The 15,069-nt window shown below is 63.7% G+C and overlaps 1 protein-coding gene across 1 annotated transcript in view; it reads right to left on the bottom strand.

The window, feature by feature from the left end:
* Positions 1–14,592, bottom strand: part of ZFR2 (zinc finger RNA binding protein 2) — a 22,826-nt gene extending 8,234 nt beyond the window's left edge. Inside the window, exons 1-12 of the mRNA XM_077747279.1 lie at positions 14,397–14,592; positions 13,318–13,432; positions 12,669–12,866; positions 12,351–12,577; positions 9,613–9,795; positions 7,691–7,850; positions 6,465–6,616; positions 5,640–5,759; positions 4,051–4,190; positions 3,063–3,195; positions 2,513–2,703; positions 1–19 (exon numbers count right to left, since the gene is read on the bottom strand). The exon at positions 1–19 is cut by the window's left edge and continues 153 nt beyond it. Coding sequence (XP_077603405.1) covers positions 1–19; positions 2,513–2,703; positions 3,063–3,195; positions 4,051–4,190; positions 5,640–5,759; positions 6,465–6,616; positions 7,691–7,850; positions 9,613–9,795; positions 12,351–12,577; positions 12,669–12,866; positions 13,318–13,432; positions 14,397–14,540 — 1,782 coding nt within the window. The 5' untranslated portion in view covers positions 14,541–14,592. The remainder of the gene's footprint in view (positions 20–2,512; positions 2,704–3,062; positions 3,196–4,050; positions 4,191–5,639; positions 5,760–6,464; positions 6,617–7,690; positions 7,851–9,612; positions 9,796–12,350; positions 12,578–12,668; positions 12,867–13,317; positions 13,433–14,396) is intronic.
* Positions 14,593–15,069: the final 477 nt, after the last annotated feature.

Genomic DNA, 15,069 nt, shown 5'->3' with positions numbered 1-15,069 from the left:
AGCTGTGCGGGCGCTGCTGCTGTGGAGACAAGGCCAAAAACGCGTGAGGCCTGCAGGGGAGAGGGTCTAGAGAAGGAGGTGCTGCCGGGGTTCCCGCTCCTGCACCCTCGGGTGTCTTGCTGGGCCTCTGCTTCAGCTTCCCTATCTGTGAAATGGGCATGTGCGCCTTGGAACAAGAATGGCCAACTGCGCGTGCTCAGTAAGGGCGGGACTTGTCACTACTTGCCGATCTCTGCGATCTCTGAGTTGTGAAAAACGGCCACCCATGGCCATCCCTGTGGCCCCCGGCTCTGTGCTTCTCGGGCGTCTCCGGGGCCACGGTGCCCCACCTCAGCTCCTTGGGAGGAGGCCCAGCCGGGTGCTCAGCCAGGCATCTGCCCTCTGCCCTCAGGCCCCGCGGCCTCCCGACTCCCCGAGCGACCCCCTGAAGCTCAGGCCAGCTTTGCGCAGTGTGAACCTGACGATGGACTCTGCCCCAACACGCCCCTCCTGGTGCCACCCCTCTGACCCGCAGCCGCCATCCTCTCCCACATGCCACCCTCGGTCCCTGTGTCCCAGCCACGAGGCCGCTTCCCTGGCGGGGCCCTCTGGGCCTCTCCCTCCGCAGATCTCTACGCAGAGTCCACCCCAGGCTCCGAGAGCTGCCACTGTTTGTTTTGTGACACCTCCCGGGATAGGAGGGGTGCTGATCTATTCAAATCCATTTACGTACTTCTTGGTTTCTGGACCACAGCATCCTAGAGCCCAACGTGACCTGAGAGGCCCAGGCCCAGGAGGCCACCAGCTGAATCCAGCCGGAGATGGCTGCATGACTGGGGGCCAGAACCAGACTCCACAGACCCAGCTCCCACGGGAACAGAGGGCAGAGAGTGGGGGAGGGGAGAGAATAGCAGGGGGTGGGGTGCGTGGAGACAAAGAGATGCAGAGGTCTGTTAATCAAGTTGGATCCCAATCCACACACACTGTAAAACGGAACGACCCGCATCCTGACCTCTGTGGGACAAAGGGAAATTTCAACCCTGCTTACTTGACGGTGTTAAAGGGTGACTTAAAGTACAATCATGTAGGGGAGCCTGGGTGGCTCAGTTAACCGTCTGACTTCGGCTCAGGTCATGATCTCAGGGTTCATGGGTTTGAGCCCCGCGTTCGGCTCTGCTGACAGCTCAGAGCCTGGAGCTGCTTTGGATTCTGTGGCTCCCTCTCTCTTTCACCCTCCCCTGATCATGCTCTCTCTCTCTCTCTCTCTCTCAGAAATAAATAAAACATTAAAAAAAATTTTTTAAAAAGGTATAATCGTATTGTGGTTTTGTTAAATCAAGAGTCCTTGCTGTTTAGGGAGAGCTGCTGAAGTCCTAGAGGGCGCGGATTCTCACAGGGCTTCCTTCCAAGAGACCGAGAGGCCTGGTGTGGACACCAGGGCTTGGGCACGGCCCCTGGCGCTCATCCGGGACTCGCCATTCCTTCAACTTTTGTGCACACTGCGGGGCCTCCACAGTGCAAGACAAACACCCCAACCTAGCGTGCCCTCTGCAACAGTGAATAAGGGAATAGCCACAGGCAGCTCACCATGATCCATGTAAAGAATGCATTTCCGAGGTTTGAAAGCTAGCCGAAGGACAGAACACACGGCGCGCCGTAAGTGTTACGAGTGGAAGAGGAGGGCTGCGGGCAAGCCTCACCCTGGGGAGAGTGAGCCCTGGCCCGGCCGTCTCTGCGAGGGCACCCCCGCAGAGGCAGAAGGGCGCCCCTTTGCCCCCGTCGCTGTCCTAGGGGAGGTCTCAGGTCTGAGCCCAGGGCTGAGCCTTCAGAAGTCACCCACAGATAGCACCGTGTGCTTCCTGAGGGCACAGCCACTGGTAACAACCAGGCCCCAAAAGGGCAAACGCCACAGGGCTCCTCTTCCACTCGATGCCCAGATCAGACTGAGCCAGGGGACAAGAAGGACACAGCACCAGGACTCGGGAATTTACCAGGGACAGATTTCTGGTTGGGGGCGGGGAGGGGAGCAGTTTTGGAAATAGAAGGTGGTGAACGTCCTCTGTGTCGCCAAATCGGACCCATGAGAATTCAGGCGGCAAATTCCGGGATGTATTCTACTGTCAGGGAAACGACCCTGCAGGGAGAGAAGGGAGGAAAGGCCGCCTTCCTCTCCCACTGCAGGCAGAGGGGCTTTCCGGCCCCAACAGTCACGGGAAGGATTCGCAGTGATTCACGGGGCGCTGCTGCATCTCCCACTGGAGGCCCTCGTCTCCCTGTGAATCACGCTTATCTCCGTTTTGCAGATGAGCAAACAGACGCCATTAACCCTTTGTGAAGGGCATTCTAGGAGTACCTTCCATAGGAAACGTCAGTCTGGGGAATTTTCTGCCCAAGGCCGGAAAGCCCCAGGGAACACGGAGAGCTCAAAGGCCATCCAGGGTGAGGCCTGCGCTGCCCTCCTGCCTGCCATGTTCTGTCCAGAATGGCGTGAGGCCACCCCTGGGCCCTGGGAATAGAGCGTAGCCTCCGCTACCTGCACTCCCCGCCTTCCCGCTCCGGGCTTCCGGAGCCCTCCTCGGCCAGCACATCCGACACCAGCTTGAGGGCGCGCTCCACGTGGGAGACGGCCTTCTGGACGGCCAGGAGCTCCTCCTCCGTGGGGTAGATGGCAGCGTGCATCCACATGACGTGCCGGTCATCGCTGGTCTCCGGCCGCCGTGTGGACTGCGGGGACAGGGGCGAGCGTCACAGGCGGGCTGAGGGGCCCCCCAAGGCGGTGAGCCAGAGAGGAGCCGGGACGGTGTGGGGCCGCTGGGCTCCCCTTTGCAGCGGTCTTACACTTGAGCCACAGGCTTCGCAGCCAGCTCAGCAACCCCCCACCCCCGGCAGTGCCTGGTGATGGGCCTGTGGCCCTCAAGCCCTCCAGCTCCCACCCCTGGGCACCCCTGGGGGGTCCTGCTTCAAAGTCATGTTCCTCGCTCCTGGAGGATTCAGGTCCTTGCAGTGAGGGCCTGAGAACCTCACCCGCCCGCAGGGCCTCCCCCTCTGGAGGTGTTCGGCACAAAGACAAGGCCACCACCCACCCGAGGTGAGCCAGTGGGCACCCCCGGCCTGCCCATGATGGAAGGAGGGGGCTGGTCAGGCGGCGAGGGTCCAGGGTCCTCTTCCGGGGCCTGTGGCCCCTCCTCCAGTCGCTTCCTGCACAGCTCGTACTGCCTGTTGTGGGGAGGGAGGGACAGATTGCTCTAAGCAGCTGAGGGTCCCCTGGGCTTGTCACATTGGAACGATGCTGGGTGAGGCTGGGGCTCTAGGACCCCCGGGGACAGACGCAGCAGCCTGACGGGGCCCTGGGAGCCCACAACATGGGTCCTGCCCAAATGTGTCAGGGAGACTGAGGCCAGGCAGATCAGGAGGACACAGTCCAAGGGGCACAGGCCGGGACAAGGGACAGCTGCCGCCCCAGGTCCGTCCTGGGTCTTGCTCCCCAGCATCAACACTGCCCGGGCCTTCCGACATTCAGACACCACATCAGTAATGCTTTGAACCTGCTCCAGAGGGTGAGGGAGGATGTGACAAGTGTGTGGGTGGTCAGGGGACATGAGGATTCAGGGGGACATAACGAACACTTAGGTTCAGACCAGAGATCAGGGAGACACAGACTATCAGGGGACACCTGGGTCAGGGGTACACAGGAGGTCAAGGGGGGACATAGGTCAGAGAACACCAGGGTCAGGAGGACACAGAAGGTCAAGGGGACTGAGATCAGAGTGACACAGGAGGTCAGGGGACACTGGGGTCAGGGGGACACAGGTCAGGGGACACAGAGGTCAGGGGACACTGGGGTCAGGGCTCATGGAGACACGGGGCATCCCCGTCTCAGAGCGCCTGCCCCGCGGCGGCTGTGGCTGCGCCATCCTGCGTTTATCACGGATGTGAACGCAGACCTTCAGCCTGACTGTCTCTGCCAAGGGCGGCATCCCCGGCCCACCTCGCAGGGGTGGGCACCTGGGGCCTGGGGCTGAAAGGAGCAGAGGGCGTCAGGGCGGGTGAGGCGGGCAGGGGCCCGCGCACCTCATCTGAGCGTGCCAGCGCCGCGCCTCCTCCAGCCGCCGCTTGCTCAGCCGCCTCTGCTCCCTCAGCCTGTCCTCCAGGAGCTTCCGGGCTCTGGCGCTGGGCGCCACGGCGATCGGAAGGTCAGGGTCCACTTTTTTCTGGAAAGGGCAAGAAGGGCTGTGAGAGGGGAGACCCTCCTTTAGACGAGTGCCCGGAGCCCAGGGAGCCCTCACAGTCCCCTGCGGCCTGTCGCTCCGTGCGGGAGGAAGAAGGACACTGGGCGGCACCGTGAGCTGCACCGCGAGCCAACAGCGCTCCAGTCGCTGCAGAGCCAACGGGAGATGCTGATTCTGATCAACGTGACTCAGGCGGGTGGCATTTGCGTGAAGCCCGGCAACCTGCATTTTCAGAAGCTCCTAGGTTCCCTCCTGGACTCTGTGCTGAGCACTCGCTTCCCTCGTCCAGAAAGGGCCACGCTGTCTGAGGAGCGTGAGGTGGGAACGGCCCACAGGCCCACTGACGGAGGAGCAGACACTGAATCCATCGCGCACAGGAGCAAGGCGCCCACACCCACCACCCCGCGGACGGACCCCGAACACTCGACGCTCAGGGAGGGAACCAGACACGGGAGGCCACACAGGGTGTGAGTCCACGTGTGAAACGTCCAGAACTGGCTCCTCCACGGGCGGGAAGGGGCTTGTGGGGGAGACTGTGGGGGTGACAGCTCATAGGGGTAAGGCTTCATTTCAGGGTGACGGAGTGTTCTGGAATTAGAGACAGGCGATGGCCACAGTTCCGTGCCCATGCAGCAGTAAAAGCCACGAACCCGTATGCTCACGTGGGTAAATTGTGCAGCGTGTGAATGACACCTCAATAAACCCGCTAAAAAATGTTGACTACCCAGAAGCTGTGGTTTACCACGTGTGCTGTGCGTAAACACGCTCAGGCGTGCACATGTGACAAGGCCCGGTGCCCTGCACGCCTGAGAGGGAGGCAGCCCACAGGGCTGAGGGACCCAGAGAGCCACCCCCTTGGGTGGGGAGTGGAGCCCCTAACAAGGACCCTGCTGGAGCTGGAAGGCCATCAGCACCCGCCACCCAGGCTCCTTGGAGGCCCGGCTCCCTGAAGATGCGGCTCAGCCCGGACGGCCTGATGCCCCCATGTCAGTAGCAGCCCCTCAGCTGTGACCTCCTGGCCCCCAGGCTCCTGCTCAGCCCTGTGCTCGTCACAGCTGCATGCCAGCTTGCACTCCCAGGCAGAGACCAGAAGAGAACACAGATGCGGGGGTGGTGAGAGGGGGTGCCCCACATGCCCCAAGATGCCCTCCAGCAGCCCTGGGGGGAGAGGGGTGCCCCGCGTGCCCCGGGACGCCCCCAGCAGCCCTGGGGGGGAGAGGGGTGCCCCGCGTGCCCCGGGACGCCCCCAGCAGCCCTCGGACACAGTTTTCCCACCACACGTTGCTCAGCAAGAGACCAGCCATTGCGGGGAAACAGTTCTGGGTGTTCATCCCGGCGGCGGGAAACGCAGGTCTGGACGCCACGGCTCCGACCCAGGGGACAGAGGGCGGGCGCGGGCCCGGCAGGTGAGGCCCCCCCAGCCCCTCGCACCTTGTACTGGAGCCGGTGCCGCCGTCCCCTCACGTGCAGGTCCCTGGCGGTGCCGTCGTTGAAACTGCACTCACACAGCCGGCAACGGAAGCGGATCACCTTGCCCTCATCGTTACACACCTGCGACACACTCGTCATTACACACCTGCGACACGTGGCTCTGCTGAGTTGGGAATGCCCCAATCCGGTCGGGTCTCTGGGCAGGGCCGCCTCCCGTCACCTCCAGGTGCCCGGCCCTCCTGGGGGCGCTCAGGCCTGCGTGCTGGCTGCCCGGCTGCCAGGCAGCTGTCNGGGTTATTTTTCCTAAACAAACACAAGATGCTGAATTGGTGAAACAAAAACATCAACCTGCTTCCCTTCAGCCTCAGAGGAGGAAGGAGGGGGGAGGAGGGGAGGCTGGGACTATGGAAGCGGCCGCGGGAGGCGGCTTCCGAATCTGGTTCTAGAAGGCTGCTGGAGGCAGCCCTGCAGAGCTACTGCCGGGCTCTGGCCGGTGGACAGACGGCGGCCACGCAGCACGCAGGGCGCACGCCGGCTCCTAAAGCCCGAGCACCTCGTGCCTTGGGGCGCGGCTCTGCGGGCCACAGACCCCTCCCGCCTTCCTCCCAGCGCGAAAAGGCGCAAGACGTGCCGTCTGTCTCAGGATGGGGAGCCCAGGGCCCGGGCCTTCTCATGGGCTCCGCCCGTGGACAGGCGTGTGCACGGCAGGCGGAGAACCGGGGTGAGGGCTGAAGTCTGAGCCCCGCCCAGGCGCCTCGCCACAGCCCAGCCACGGGGCGGGCGCACAGCGATGGCCCCAGCACGGCGCTCGCCTGGCGGAGTTACCTCCTCCACATAGCCTGGGCCCACGGGCTGCGCATCACAGCTTCCAGAAGCTTCTGCAGGGCGTCCTCGGGTGGGTGGTTCCCAGGGTCTATCTGATACGAGGTGTGCCCCCTCTGGGGGTCTGCTGCCCGCTGCCTGTGGCTTGTGGGGCCCTGGAAGGGAGAAGCGTGTTGCTTACAACCTGCTCCAGCACACCAGGGCCAGCTTCCGGTCCGCCCGTGTGGAGGGTGGACCAACCTGCAAGCCGAGGTCCCGCTGCCCAGTCACCCCCCGCCCCCGTGACGTCAGTCAGTCAGATCCAGGTCCCAAAAGGCCCCTTCGTGCCAGCCTGGGTCACAGGTGAGGAACAAGGCCCATGCGGGGTTGGGGGGGGTGTCCGAACGCATCCAGAGAGGCCTTGTCACAGCCCCCCCCTGCGGAGGAGCCCCCCCACCTCTGCAGCCCTCAGGTGATGGAGGACAGAGCTCCAGGTGGCCTGGGGGCACAGTCAGCCCAGCCCCGGGGGGCAAATTCACTGGGTCCCACAGGGGAGACCGTCTGTTAGCACCGCTCTATGGTTACACTTCAGGACCGCGTGGTCACTCAAGCCGGGCGCTGCCGGGGCTCCCAGTGAGGGGAGTCCTGCCCCCTCCCCCACGGTTCCGGGGAAGCAGGGTGGGGAGCGCAGAGCCTGCTGCCCTGACCTGGTCTGAATCGTACCTGCACCTCATGTGAGGTGGCCCGGGGCTGGGGCCTGGGCCTCACCTCACCTCTGTTTCCCTCTGCAAACTGGGATCATGACAAAAGCTACTTTGGAGAGTCATGGAGGGCGAACCAGGCAACGCGGTGAAGCGGTCAGCTGAGCGAGTGCGTCACACGCAACCCTAGTCACCCGCTCAGTGGGTGCCACCAGGCTGCCTCCATGGCGCAGGCCACAGCGGGAGCGCCCCCACCCAGGCGAGGCGGGGCTGTGGTGGGACAGGGAGGAGCCCCCCTTAACTTCCCGGGACCCACCTAACTCATCAGAGCCCGCTCTGTCCACCGCAGCACTGGGGTGTGAGAGGCACTGCCACCAGGGTGCCCGAAGGCCACCTGCCTCTCCCCGTCCCTGCCCTCCCTCCAGAGCCTGGTCCCTCCAGAGACGGGCGAGCATGCGCACAAGTTCACTGGACAAGCGCCTCCCTGAAATCCCAGCGTGAGGCGTGAGTCAGGACGTGGGTGGCTGGCCGTGGCGCGTAGACATGTACCCACGCTCGAGGCCTCCCGGGCCGCCGGTCTCCTGGCCTGCGCTGGCTTGCTGGGGCCGTCAGAGGCCGTGGGGGGCCTGTCCGCGGTGAGGCAGGAGCTCCCCGGCACAGGCTCGATGGCGGGGATGGGCTTCCCCAGCTTGCTGTGCAGCCTGAAGACCTGGAACAGACGAGGCCCCGTGTCGGCCCCTCCGGCCTCGTCAGGCTTCCTCGGGAGGCAGGAACGACACCTCGGTGGTGTGCGGGGCTGGAACCCTGGGGGGCGGCCAGGGGCTGGGCCCACCCCAGCCCCCGGTGACACGCCCTGGGCTCTCGAGCACCATTCCTTCTAGAAGGTCCTTCCTACCTCCAGGCCCTATGAGTCCTGTGCAGGCAGGGCCCATAACAGGCCAACACCCTGTGCTGCCTATGCCCACCCCTCCTCCGAATGGCACGGACTTGGGCTGAGAGGGCCGTTTTCTGCACCCGAGCGCCAGCCCCGTGCCCACCCCAGATGGGACACTTGTGTGGCCAGATGTGTGGCCAGAGGCCACGGCTAAGATGTAGGACTGGCCACATCCACGGGTACATTCCACCTTCTTCAGGGATGTGTGGACACGTCCCCGACACAGACGCACCCAGGATCTGGTCACACCCCGTCCGGCCCCCAGGCTCCCCATTACCTGCACTTACTGGAAGGACTGACTGTTCTGCCGCCTGCAGCGTCTTCACGGACAAGCGCCTCAGACCCGCGCTCGGGCTCCGAGTCTGACGCTCACAGCTCAGAGCCGCCCCCACCCAGAGCTGGCTGCGGGCTCTCCCCGACCCCCAGAACAGCCCACCCACTCTGGGGCCCCAGCTCTCCCGCCTGCACCCCTGCGCGGCCAGGCCTGTGTGTTCCCTCCCCCCCTTCCTCCACCGGCCTGCTTCCCCTCCCCCACGGGCCGCTCTTTCCTTGTGGGCTTTGTGGGCCCCCTCGGGCTTTTGAGAGCCTGCCCGGCTGGGCCGGAGACAGGCCCCTGAGTGGAGGGGGGAGACAGGCCCTGTGGGGAGGAGCAGGGGGGAGGGCCAGCCACAGGGGAGGGCGGGAGCACGGCGAGCCCGGGTCCCTGAAGGAGGTCACATGCGGGGCCTCAGCGAGGGCTCTCCGGACCCTCCTGCCTGGTAACTGTGCAGCCCGAGACTGGTTCCCTGGCCCCCGCCCCCCGCGCACGCACCCTGGGAACAGTCGGCCCGCAGGTGACCACCACCATCCGGGAAGGGGCTGCTGTCGGGAAGCTGGCTGTGCAGCGTGGGAAGGGCAGGCCTCCCGCCAAGTCCCTCCGTAAGAGGACACGTGGAAACGCTGATGTTAAATATGAACATGGGGCGCCTGGGGGCTCAGTCGGTTAAGCATCCGACTTCGGCTCAGGTCGTGATCTTCACGATCTCGCGGTTCATGAGTTCAAGCCCCACGTCAGGCTCTGTGTTGACAGCTCAGAGCCTGAAGCCTGTTTTGGATTCTCCTTCTCTCTCTGCCCCTCCCCTGCTTGTGCTCTGTCTCTGTCTCTCTCTCTCAAAAATAAACATTAAAAAAAATTTTTTTTGAAGTTAAACATTAAAAACAATTTTTTAACTTAACATTTTCATATTAATTTAATTTGATCTATTTATCTTTAAAAAGCAGCACCCCAGATGGAACATGCAGTTGGATCTCATCAACACGCAACTGCTTGTTTCTATAAACACGTAAAACCACCTAAGACCCGGAACAGTTCTCTCTGAGGTCCGGGGATGAGGCCCAGGCGCTGCTCCCTGCTGTTGCCCTGTGGGCGGGGGGGACTCTGACAGCGGGGGGAGCGGGGAGACCCCTGGGTCCTGAGGAGAAGCTCCCTGCCTCTGGCGGCTGCCCCCTGCGAACCCAGGCCATGGGGCCACCGAGCCGGGCCGGGGAGGACCCCTACCTTCCGGTGCTTGGCCCCCCGGAGGTGAGCGGCGTAGGCGTCTGCCCCGGTGCAGGACACGGCGCACAGGCCACAGCGCAGCAGTGTCTGCGCCCCGCTCCCGCTGCTGTCGGGCCAGGTGCACATGTTCTGAGCCGCCTGCTTCTTCCTGTGCTTCTGCCCTTCTAGGTGCTCGAGGTAGGTCTGCGGGCAGAGAGGGAGAGAGGCCTGAGGGGCGTGTGTGCGCTTCACTCGCAGGGGAGACATGGGCCTGCCCCCTGCCGCCCAACCCACAGGCCTCGAAGCCACTTCGTTAAACCCTGTCAACGAGCTCGGAAGCTAAGGCTGAACAACGTAAAGTCTTTCTCTAAAAATTGATGCGCAAACGTCCTCACATAAACACACATGAAGCCTCAGGAGGTTCTTCGGAGCAAAATTCTGGCGGTTCAGAATCTGACCTCAGAAAGCACTCAGGGACGCAAGCGACTGGAACAGCACGGGGCACATTTCCTCGTGGGAGCGCGGCCACCGAGGGTCCCCACACGAGGGGCTGCCCAGACTCACAGGCCTGTGAGGGCAGCACCACTGAGCCCAAAGGATCTGATGGCGTCTGGCAAGTGACTAGACCCCTCCCGGGGAGTCCCCAGGATGAGGCCAGCGCAGTCAACACCCCAAGTGTGGCCCCCCAAGCCCACGCGCTCTGACTACACCAAGAGTCAGTAGGCCTGCAGGGATGAGATCTCGGGAAGACGCACACGGGCTGGTTCTGGGGCAGGTGGGAGGCGGGGCAGGGGTGGGAGGCTCACTCTCTGGGACACAGGAAATCTGTGAACATTTACCTAAGCAACAGCGGGCCTGCACGCGCACGTGCACACACACACGTGTGCGCACGCGGTCAAAGCCTGTGGAGCAGAGAAGGACAGCCCCCGTGGTGTGCAGCGAGTGTGGGAGCCCTGGCCTGCCGTCCCCACGCACGACCCTAGTTGAGCCACACGGCTTCCCGCAGCCTGGGCCCGATCTCCAGCTTCATCGCGACGGTAAGTGTGAGTTCCTGGGTTCCCGGCCCCCCTGAGCCCCAGGCCCGCCCCCGACACGGCGAGGCGGTGACGCCGCAGGTGTAAGGATGAGAGAGCCAGCAGGACACGGGGTCCAAGCTCAGAGTAGGAGGAAACGTCTGCAGCGGCCGCGCAGCCGCTGCAAACGTGTCTCATGTGTGAAGAGAGGCAGGAAGAGACACGGCAGGGAGGAGTGCGGGGAAGAGGCCCCCGTGCCCCGGGCGCACAGTCACCTGGGCCGCCCCAACGGGAAGGGGCCACTTAGACCGACGCCCAGGGTCCACGGGAGGCCGGGGCCCCTCGCACAAGCTGACAGAGAGCAGGCGGGGGGAGGGGCAGGGGAGGGCTGGGACGCTCAGGGCCCCGATGGTGGTGGCGGATGTGGGAGCCCGCGCAGGTGACTGAACACAACGCAGGCACACGTACAGGTGAGGACAGGCAGAAACAGTGCTAGGCGCCTGGGGGCCCCGTCCGTTCAGCATCCGACTCTCAGTCTTGGCTCAGGTCATGATCTCACAGTGTGTGGGACTGAGCCCCACATTGGGCTCTGTGCTGGCAGTGCAGAACCTGTTTGGGATTCTCTCTCTCTCTCTGCCCCTCCCCGCTCACTCTCTATATCTGTCTCAAAATAAACAAAAATAAACCAAAAAAAAAAAAAGTGCTTAACACCAGCCAAGACACTGGGCATGATGAGTGTCACGTCTCTGTGGCAACTGCACGCACCAGATGCTGGGCCGAGCGGTGATGCACTGAGGAGACAGGCTCAGGGAGGCCACAACACCTGCCAGGTGACGGCAAGTGTGGGGCTGTGCCATGAGCCAGGACCTCGGCCCCGACCCCCCACACCCACGGGTGCCGTGCACACCTCCCCTCCATGAGGCGCATCCCACACTCGCTCAACACGGTGCTGTGAGAATCTGGAACCAGGAGCAGACGCTCGGAGTCACCTGGTTAGAGGAACCACGGGTCCCCACGACGTAGAACAAAACTCACACAGAGAAGTGAAGACAGAAGCAGAGAAAACCAACCTCCCACCAATGAGCGTGGAAGCACAGGAAAGCTTCTATCAAGAACAGAACCTGGAATGATGGCAGGAGACCCGAAGGTGCCCTGGCCTGCCTGGGTCAGTGGGGCCTGGGTGCGGGGTTCCAGGGGCTCCCCACGTGTCCCCCTGGCTGCGATCCCACAGCACCCAAGCTGCCTCCCAGAGCATTAACAAGGAGACGCCCAGGGGGCTCAGTTGGTTAAGGGTTCAACTCTTGGTTTCGGCTCAGGTTCGAGCCCCACATCCAGAAGACAACTCTGTAACGATGGAGCCCCAGCATCAGATGACCTTTCCTGAGCACCAGCCAGGTGATCTGTGAGCAGGGCTGGGGGCCTCCCTCTTAGGCAACGGCACACGCGTGCACACACACACCCTTGCCCTCGTCCACCAGCCACCCAGCTCAAGCAGCCCTGCGACGAAGGCAGACCAGCCCTGCTGCCTGGAGGAAGGGGCCTGCCTGCCCCGCCCGCCTCCCTGCCTCCAGCAGTCAGCACTGCTCGCCCATGTCCTCCACGAGCATGCCAGAAAGGCAATTCTGCTGCGCTCTCGCTGCGGCCAGTCACGGAGCAGGACGCCCCTGACGTCTGGCTGCCCAAGGCGGCGGGACGGTCCCCAGGACGGTCCCCGGGGCCTGCTCAGTGGGGCCGAGGGCAGCTGACCTGGCGGCCGGGGCAGCTGATCCTGCAGACGTCACAGTAGTGAAGCGGGGGCTGTCTGGGTGTCGGGGGCTTCCCGGCGAGGCTGCGGGCAGAACCGGCCCTGGGGCCACGCCACGGGGAGCCCATGGGCTTTGGGAGTGGGGGGCGCTGCTGGGGGGGCAGCGGCGAGGGGCGGCGAGGGCTGGATGCCGAGGGCTCAGCCAGGTCACGGCGTGGATCGTTTGGTCCTAGGAGGCAGAGAGAAAAACGAGCTGGGGCACCGGCTGGCTGCGGGCGCTGCGGCAGGTGGAGCAGTGCACACTTGGAAGTGCGCCTTACTCGCGTCCGGGGCAGACGTGGGGCTGCAGGCCGGGGTGTCAGAAGGCAGGGTGGAGGCAGAGGCCGCGGGCAGAGCGCTGGTGGCCGGCAGGTGGCTGCAGTTCTCAGCGTGGCTCAGGGCCAGGGCGCTGGCCGCCTGCTGTAGGGGCTGCGCTCGGCTGTGCCTACCACTGGGCTGGACGTGAGTTCCTTTAGTCCCTGAGGGCAGACAGAACCTCTCCGCAAAGCCACCCCTTTGCCCGCCCCCAGCAGACAGTGGGCACCCCGCCTCCCCCCATAACCATGGCAGCTGCCTCCCTGGCTGCCTGGAACCAACATGGCCCAGGGGCTACTGGCCACGAGCCCCCTGGAAGTCTAAGCTGCGGCTGGAGCCCAGAGCCCCGGCCCCTCCCATCTCTGAAGTCCCGGTCCTCGGCAGAACCCACCATCTTCCTGATCTCCCTCCAGTTCTCTCTCTCTCTGCCTCTCTTTCCTGCCCGCCCCCTCTCTCCCACAGGCCCAGGCCCTAGCTGAGCCTTCAGCGCGTATTTGAGAAGGTAGCCCTGACAGTCACACGACTCCTGGACCTCCTCTGAATTGGGCAAGTTTAAAATGTGGCTCCGCGGCAGCTGCTGCCACAGTGAAGCCAGCGGCCCCCGCAGAGCCCCACCTGGCTGGCGCGGGGTGGCCGAGGCCCGGAGCTGGGGCTCGACGGCAGCTGCCAGGTGATCCTGCTTGTTCTCGTGGCTGCCGGCATCTGTTGCTGGTCCGCAGCTGTAACTGTCCTGCGAGGGGGTTACGTCAAAAAGACACAGAAGAGGGACAGGGGCCCTCAGCGCAAGGGCAAGGGGTGCCCATGCCGGCCCCACACGTGGCTCGTGTTCGCAGCTCCCAAGCTCCCACTCTGACAAGCCGCTCCAGGAGCCGGGGACACGGCAACCAGCGAGCTGCACGTGGCCACTCTCGTGCAAATGCTAACGTCTGAGGGCAGAAGTGCCGCGAGCAATGCCCAGCCTGAGGCAGCTCGCAGGGGAGGAGTGCAGGGAGGACCACACGGGAGGACGTGAGGACAGTTTCCCCGCGGGGTCAGGACGCAGAGGCCCCCATGTGGAGCCAGCTGGTGCGCTTGCAGAAGATCAGATGCGGTAAGAGCAGGAGACCAGAAGCACCGTGACCACTACCAGGAGAGGGGCCGGGGTGACAGGTGGGACCAGGGGCTTGGGGGGCATTCAGGTGGAACAAGACCACAGGCAGGTGCGCCCAAAAGCAGGGGTCAGGAGTGGACCCTGGGGGCTGGGCCGCAGGGAGAAGCCCCAGAGGCCTTGGGGAAGCAAAGGCAAGGGACAGAGGAAGAGGGCAGAGCCACACAGAGCGAGCTTTGCCAGCAGGGCAGCCCGTGGGACTATTTACTGATGTTGGAGGGGACAAGCAGCGGGTGGCAAAGGCTCAGGGGTTTGGGCCACATCTGGCAGGGGACCTGCCGGCAACTGCGAGCGGAGATGCAGCAGCCAGACCTCTAGGCCCAGAGCGCAGGGTCAGGGCAGCGGCAGCAGCAACAGCAGAGGTGCAGGATGCGCTCACGCTTGTCCCCTGCCCAGTCGTAGGCAGGGACAGGGGCAGGGCAGGGCAGTCTGTGCGCCAGCCCATCCGCTGGTGCGGGCCACCCGGGCCACCCTCTGCACGCTCCCACGTGACATCCTCCCTGGTTTCAAAGGTGAGGTGCTAGTCAGAGGGCAGTCAGGCCGGTACCTGGCAGGAGGGAGCCGTGCCGGGCACCGGGGCAGGGTCTGGGCAGCGGCTGGTGCAGGGCTGGTACCCGCCATACCCCGCCGTGCTGACAGGCCCCGGGGGCTGGGTGACCGCAGGAAACGTCGGGGTCACAGAGGGACCCATTCCAGCAGTGGGTTCCGAGGCGAGGCTGGCTCCGGCGGCGGGGACGGGGAAAGCCATCGGAGGCTGGGTGCTGGAAGCACACACACAAGAATCACATGGAGTTCTAGGGCACCTCGTGGGGGCCCGCAAGTCCCATCAGACCTGGACGTTGGCTGCTCCGGAGCCCGACAGGAATTCTGGCTTTCTCTAAACACTAACCTTTGTTACAATCTTCCTAAGAGAACAGGCTTGGCTTTAAGCACTTTTCATGAATTAACACAAGGTCCTAACACCTCTGTGCGTCGGGGACCCTCCTTGTCCCCGCTATACAGGCGAGGAAACCGAGCCCCAGGGAGTGGCAGAGGCAGGACCTGAGCCCACTAGTCACCTTCTCAGCGAACTTTTTCTGGACGTCGACAGTCTTCTGAGAAAGCTGGACTTGAACGGTATTATGTGACCAAGGAGCAACTGGATCCCCCAATTATTTAAAAAAAATTTTTTTTAATATTTTTATTTATTTCTAGGAGAGAGAGAGACAGCGTGAGCAGGG

This window comes from Crocuta crocuta, unplaced genomic scaffold (genome assembly GCF_008692635.1).
Source record: "Crocuta crocuta isolate KB4526 unplaced genomic scaffold, BGI_CrCroc_1.0 scaffold110, whole genome shotgun sequence".
Lineage (NCBI taxonomy): Eukaryota > Metazoa > Chordata > Mammalia > Carnivora > Hyaenidae > Crocuta > Crocuta crocuta.
The sequence above is the reverse complement of the archived record's forward strand: the minus strand, read 5'-3'. Positions and strand labels throughout refer to the sequence as shown.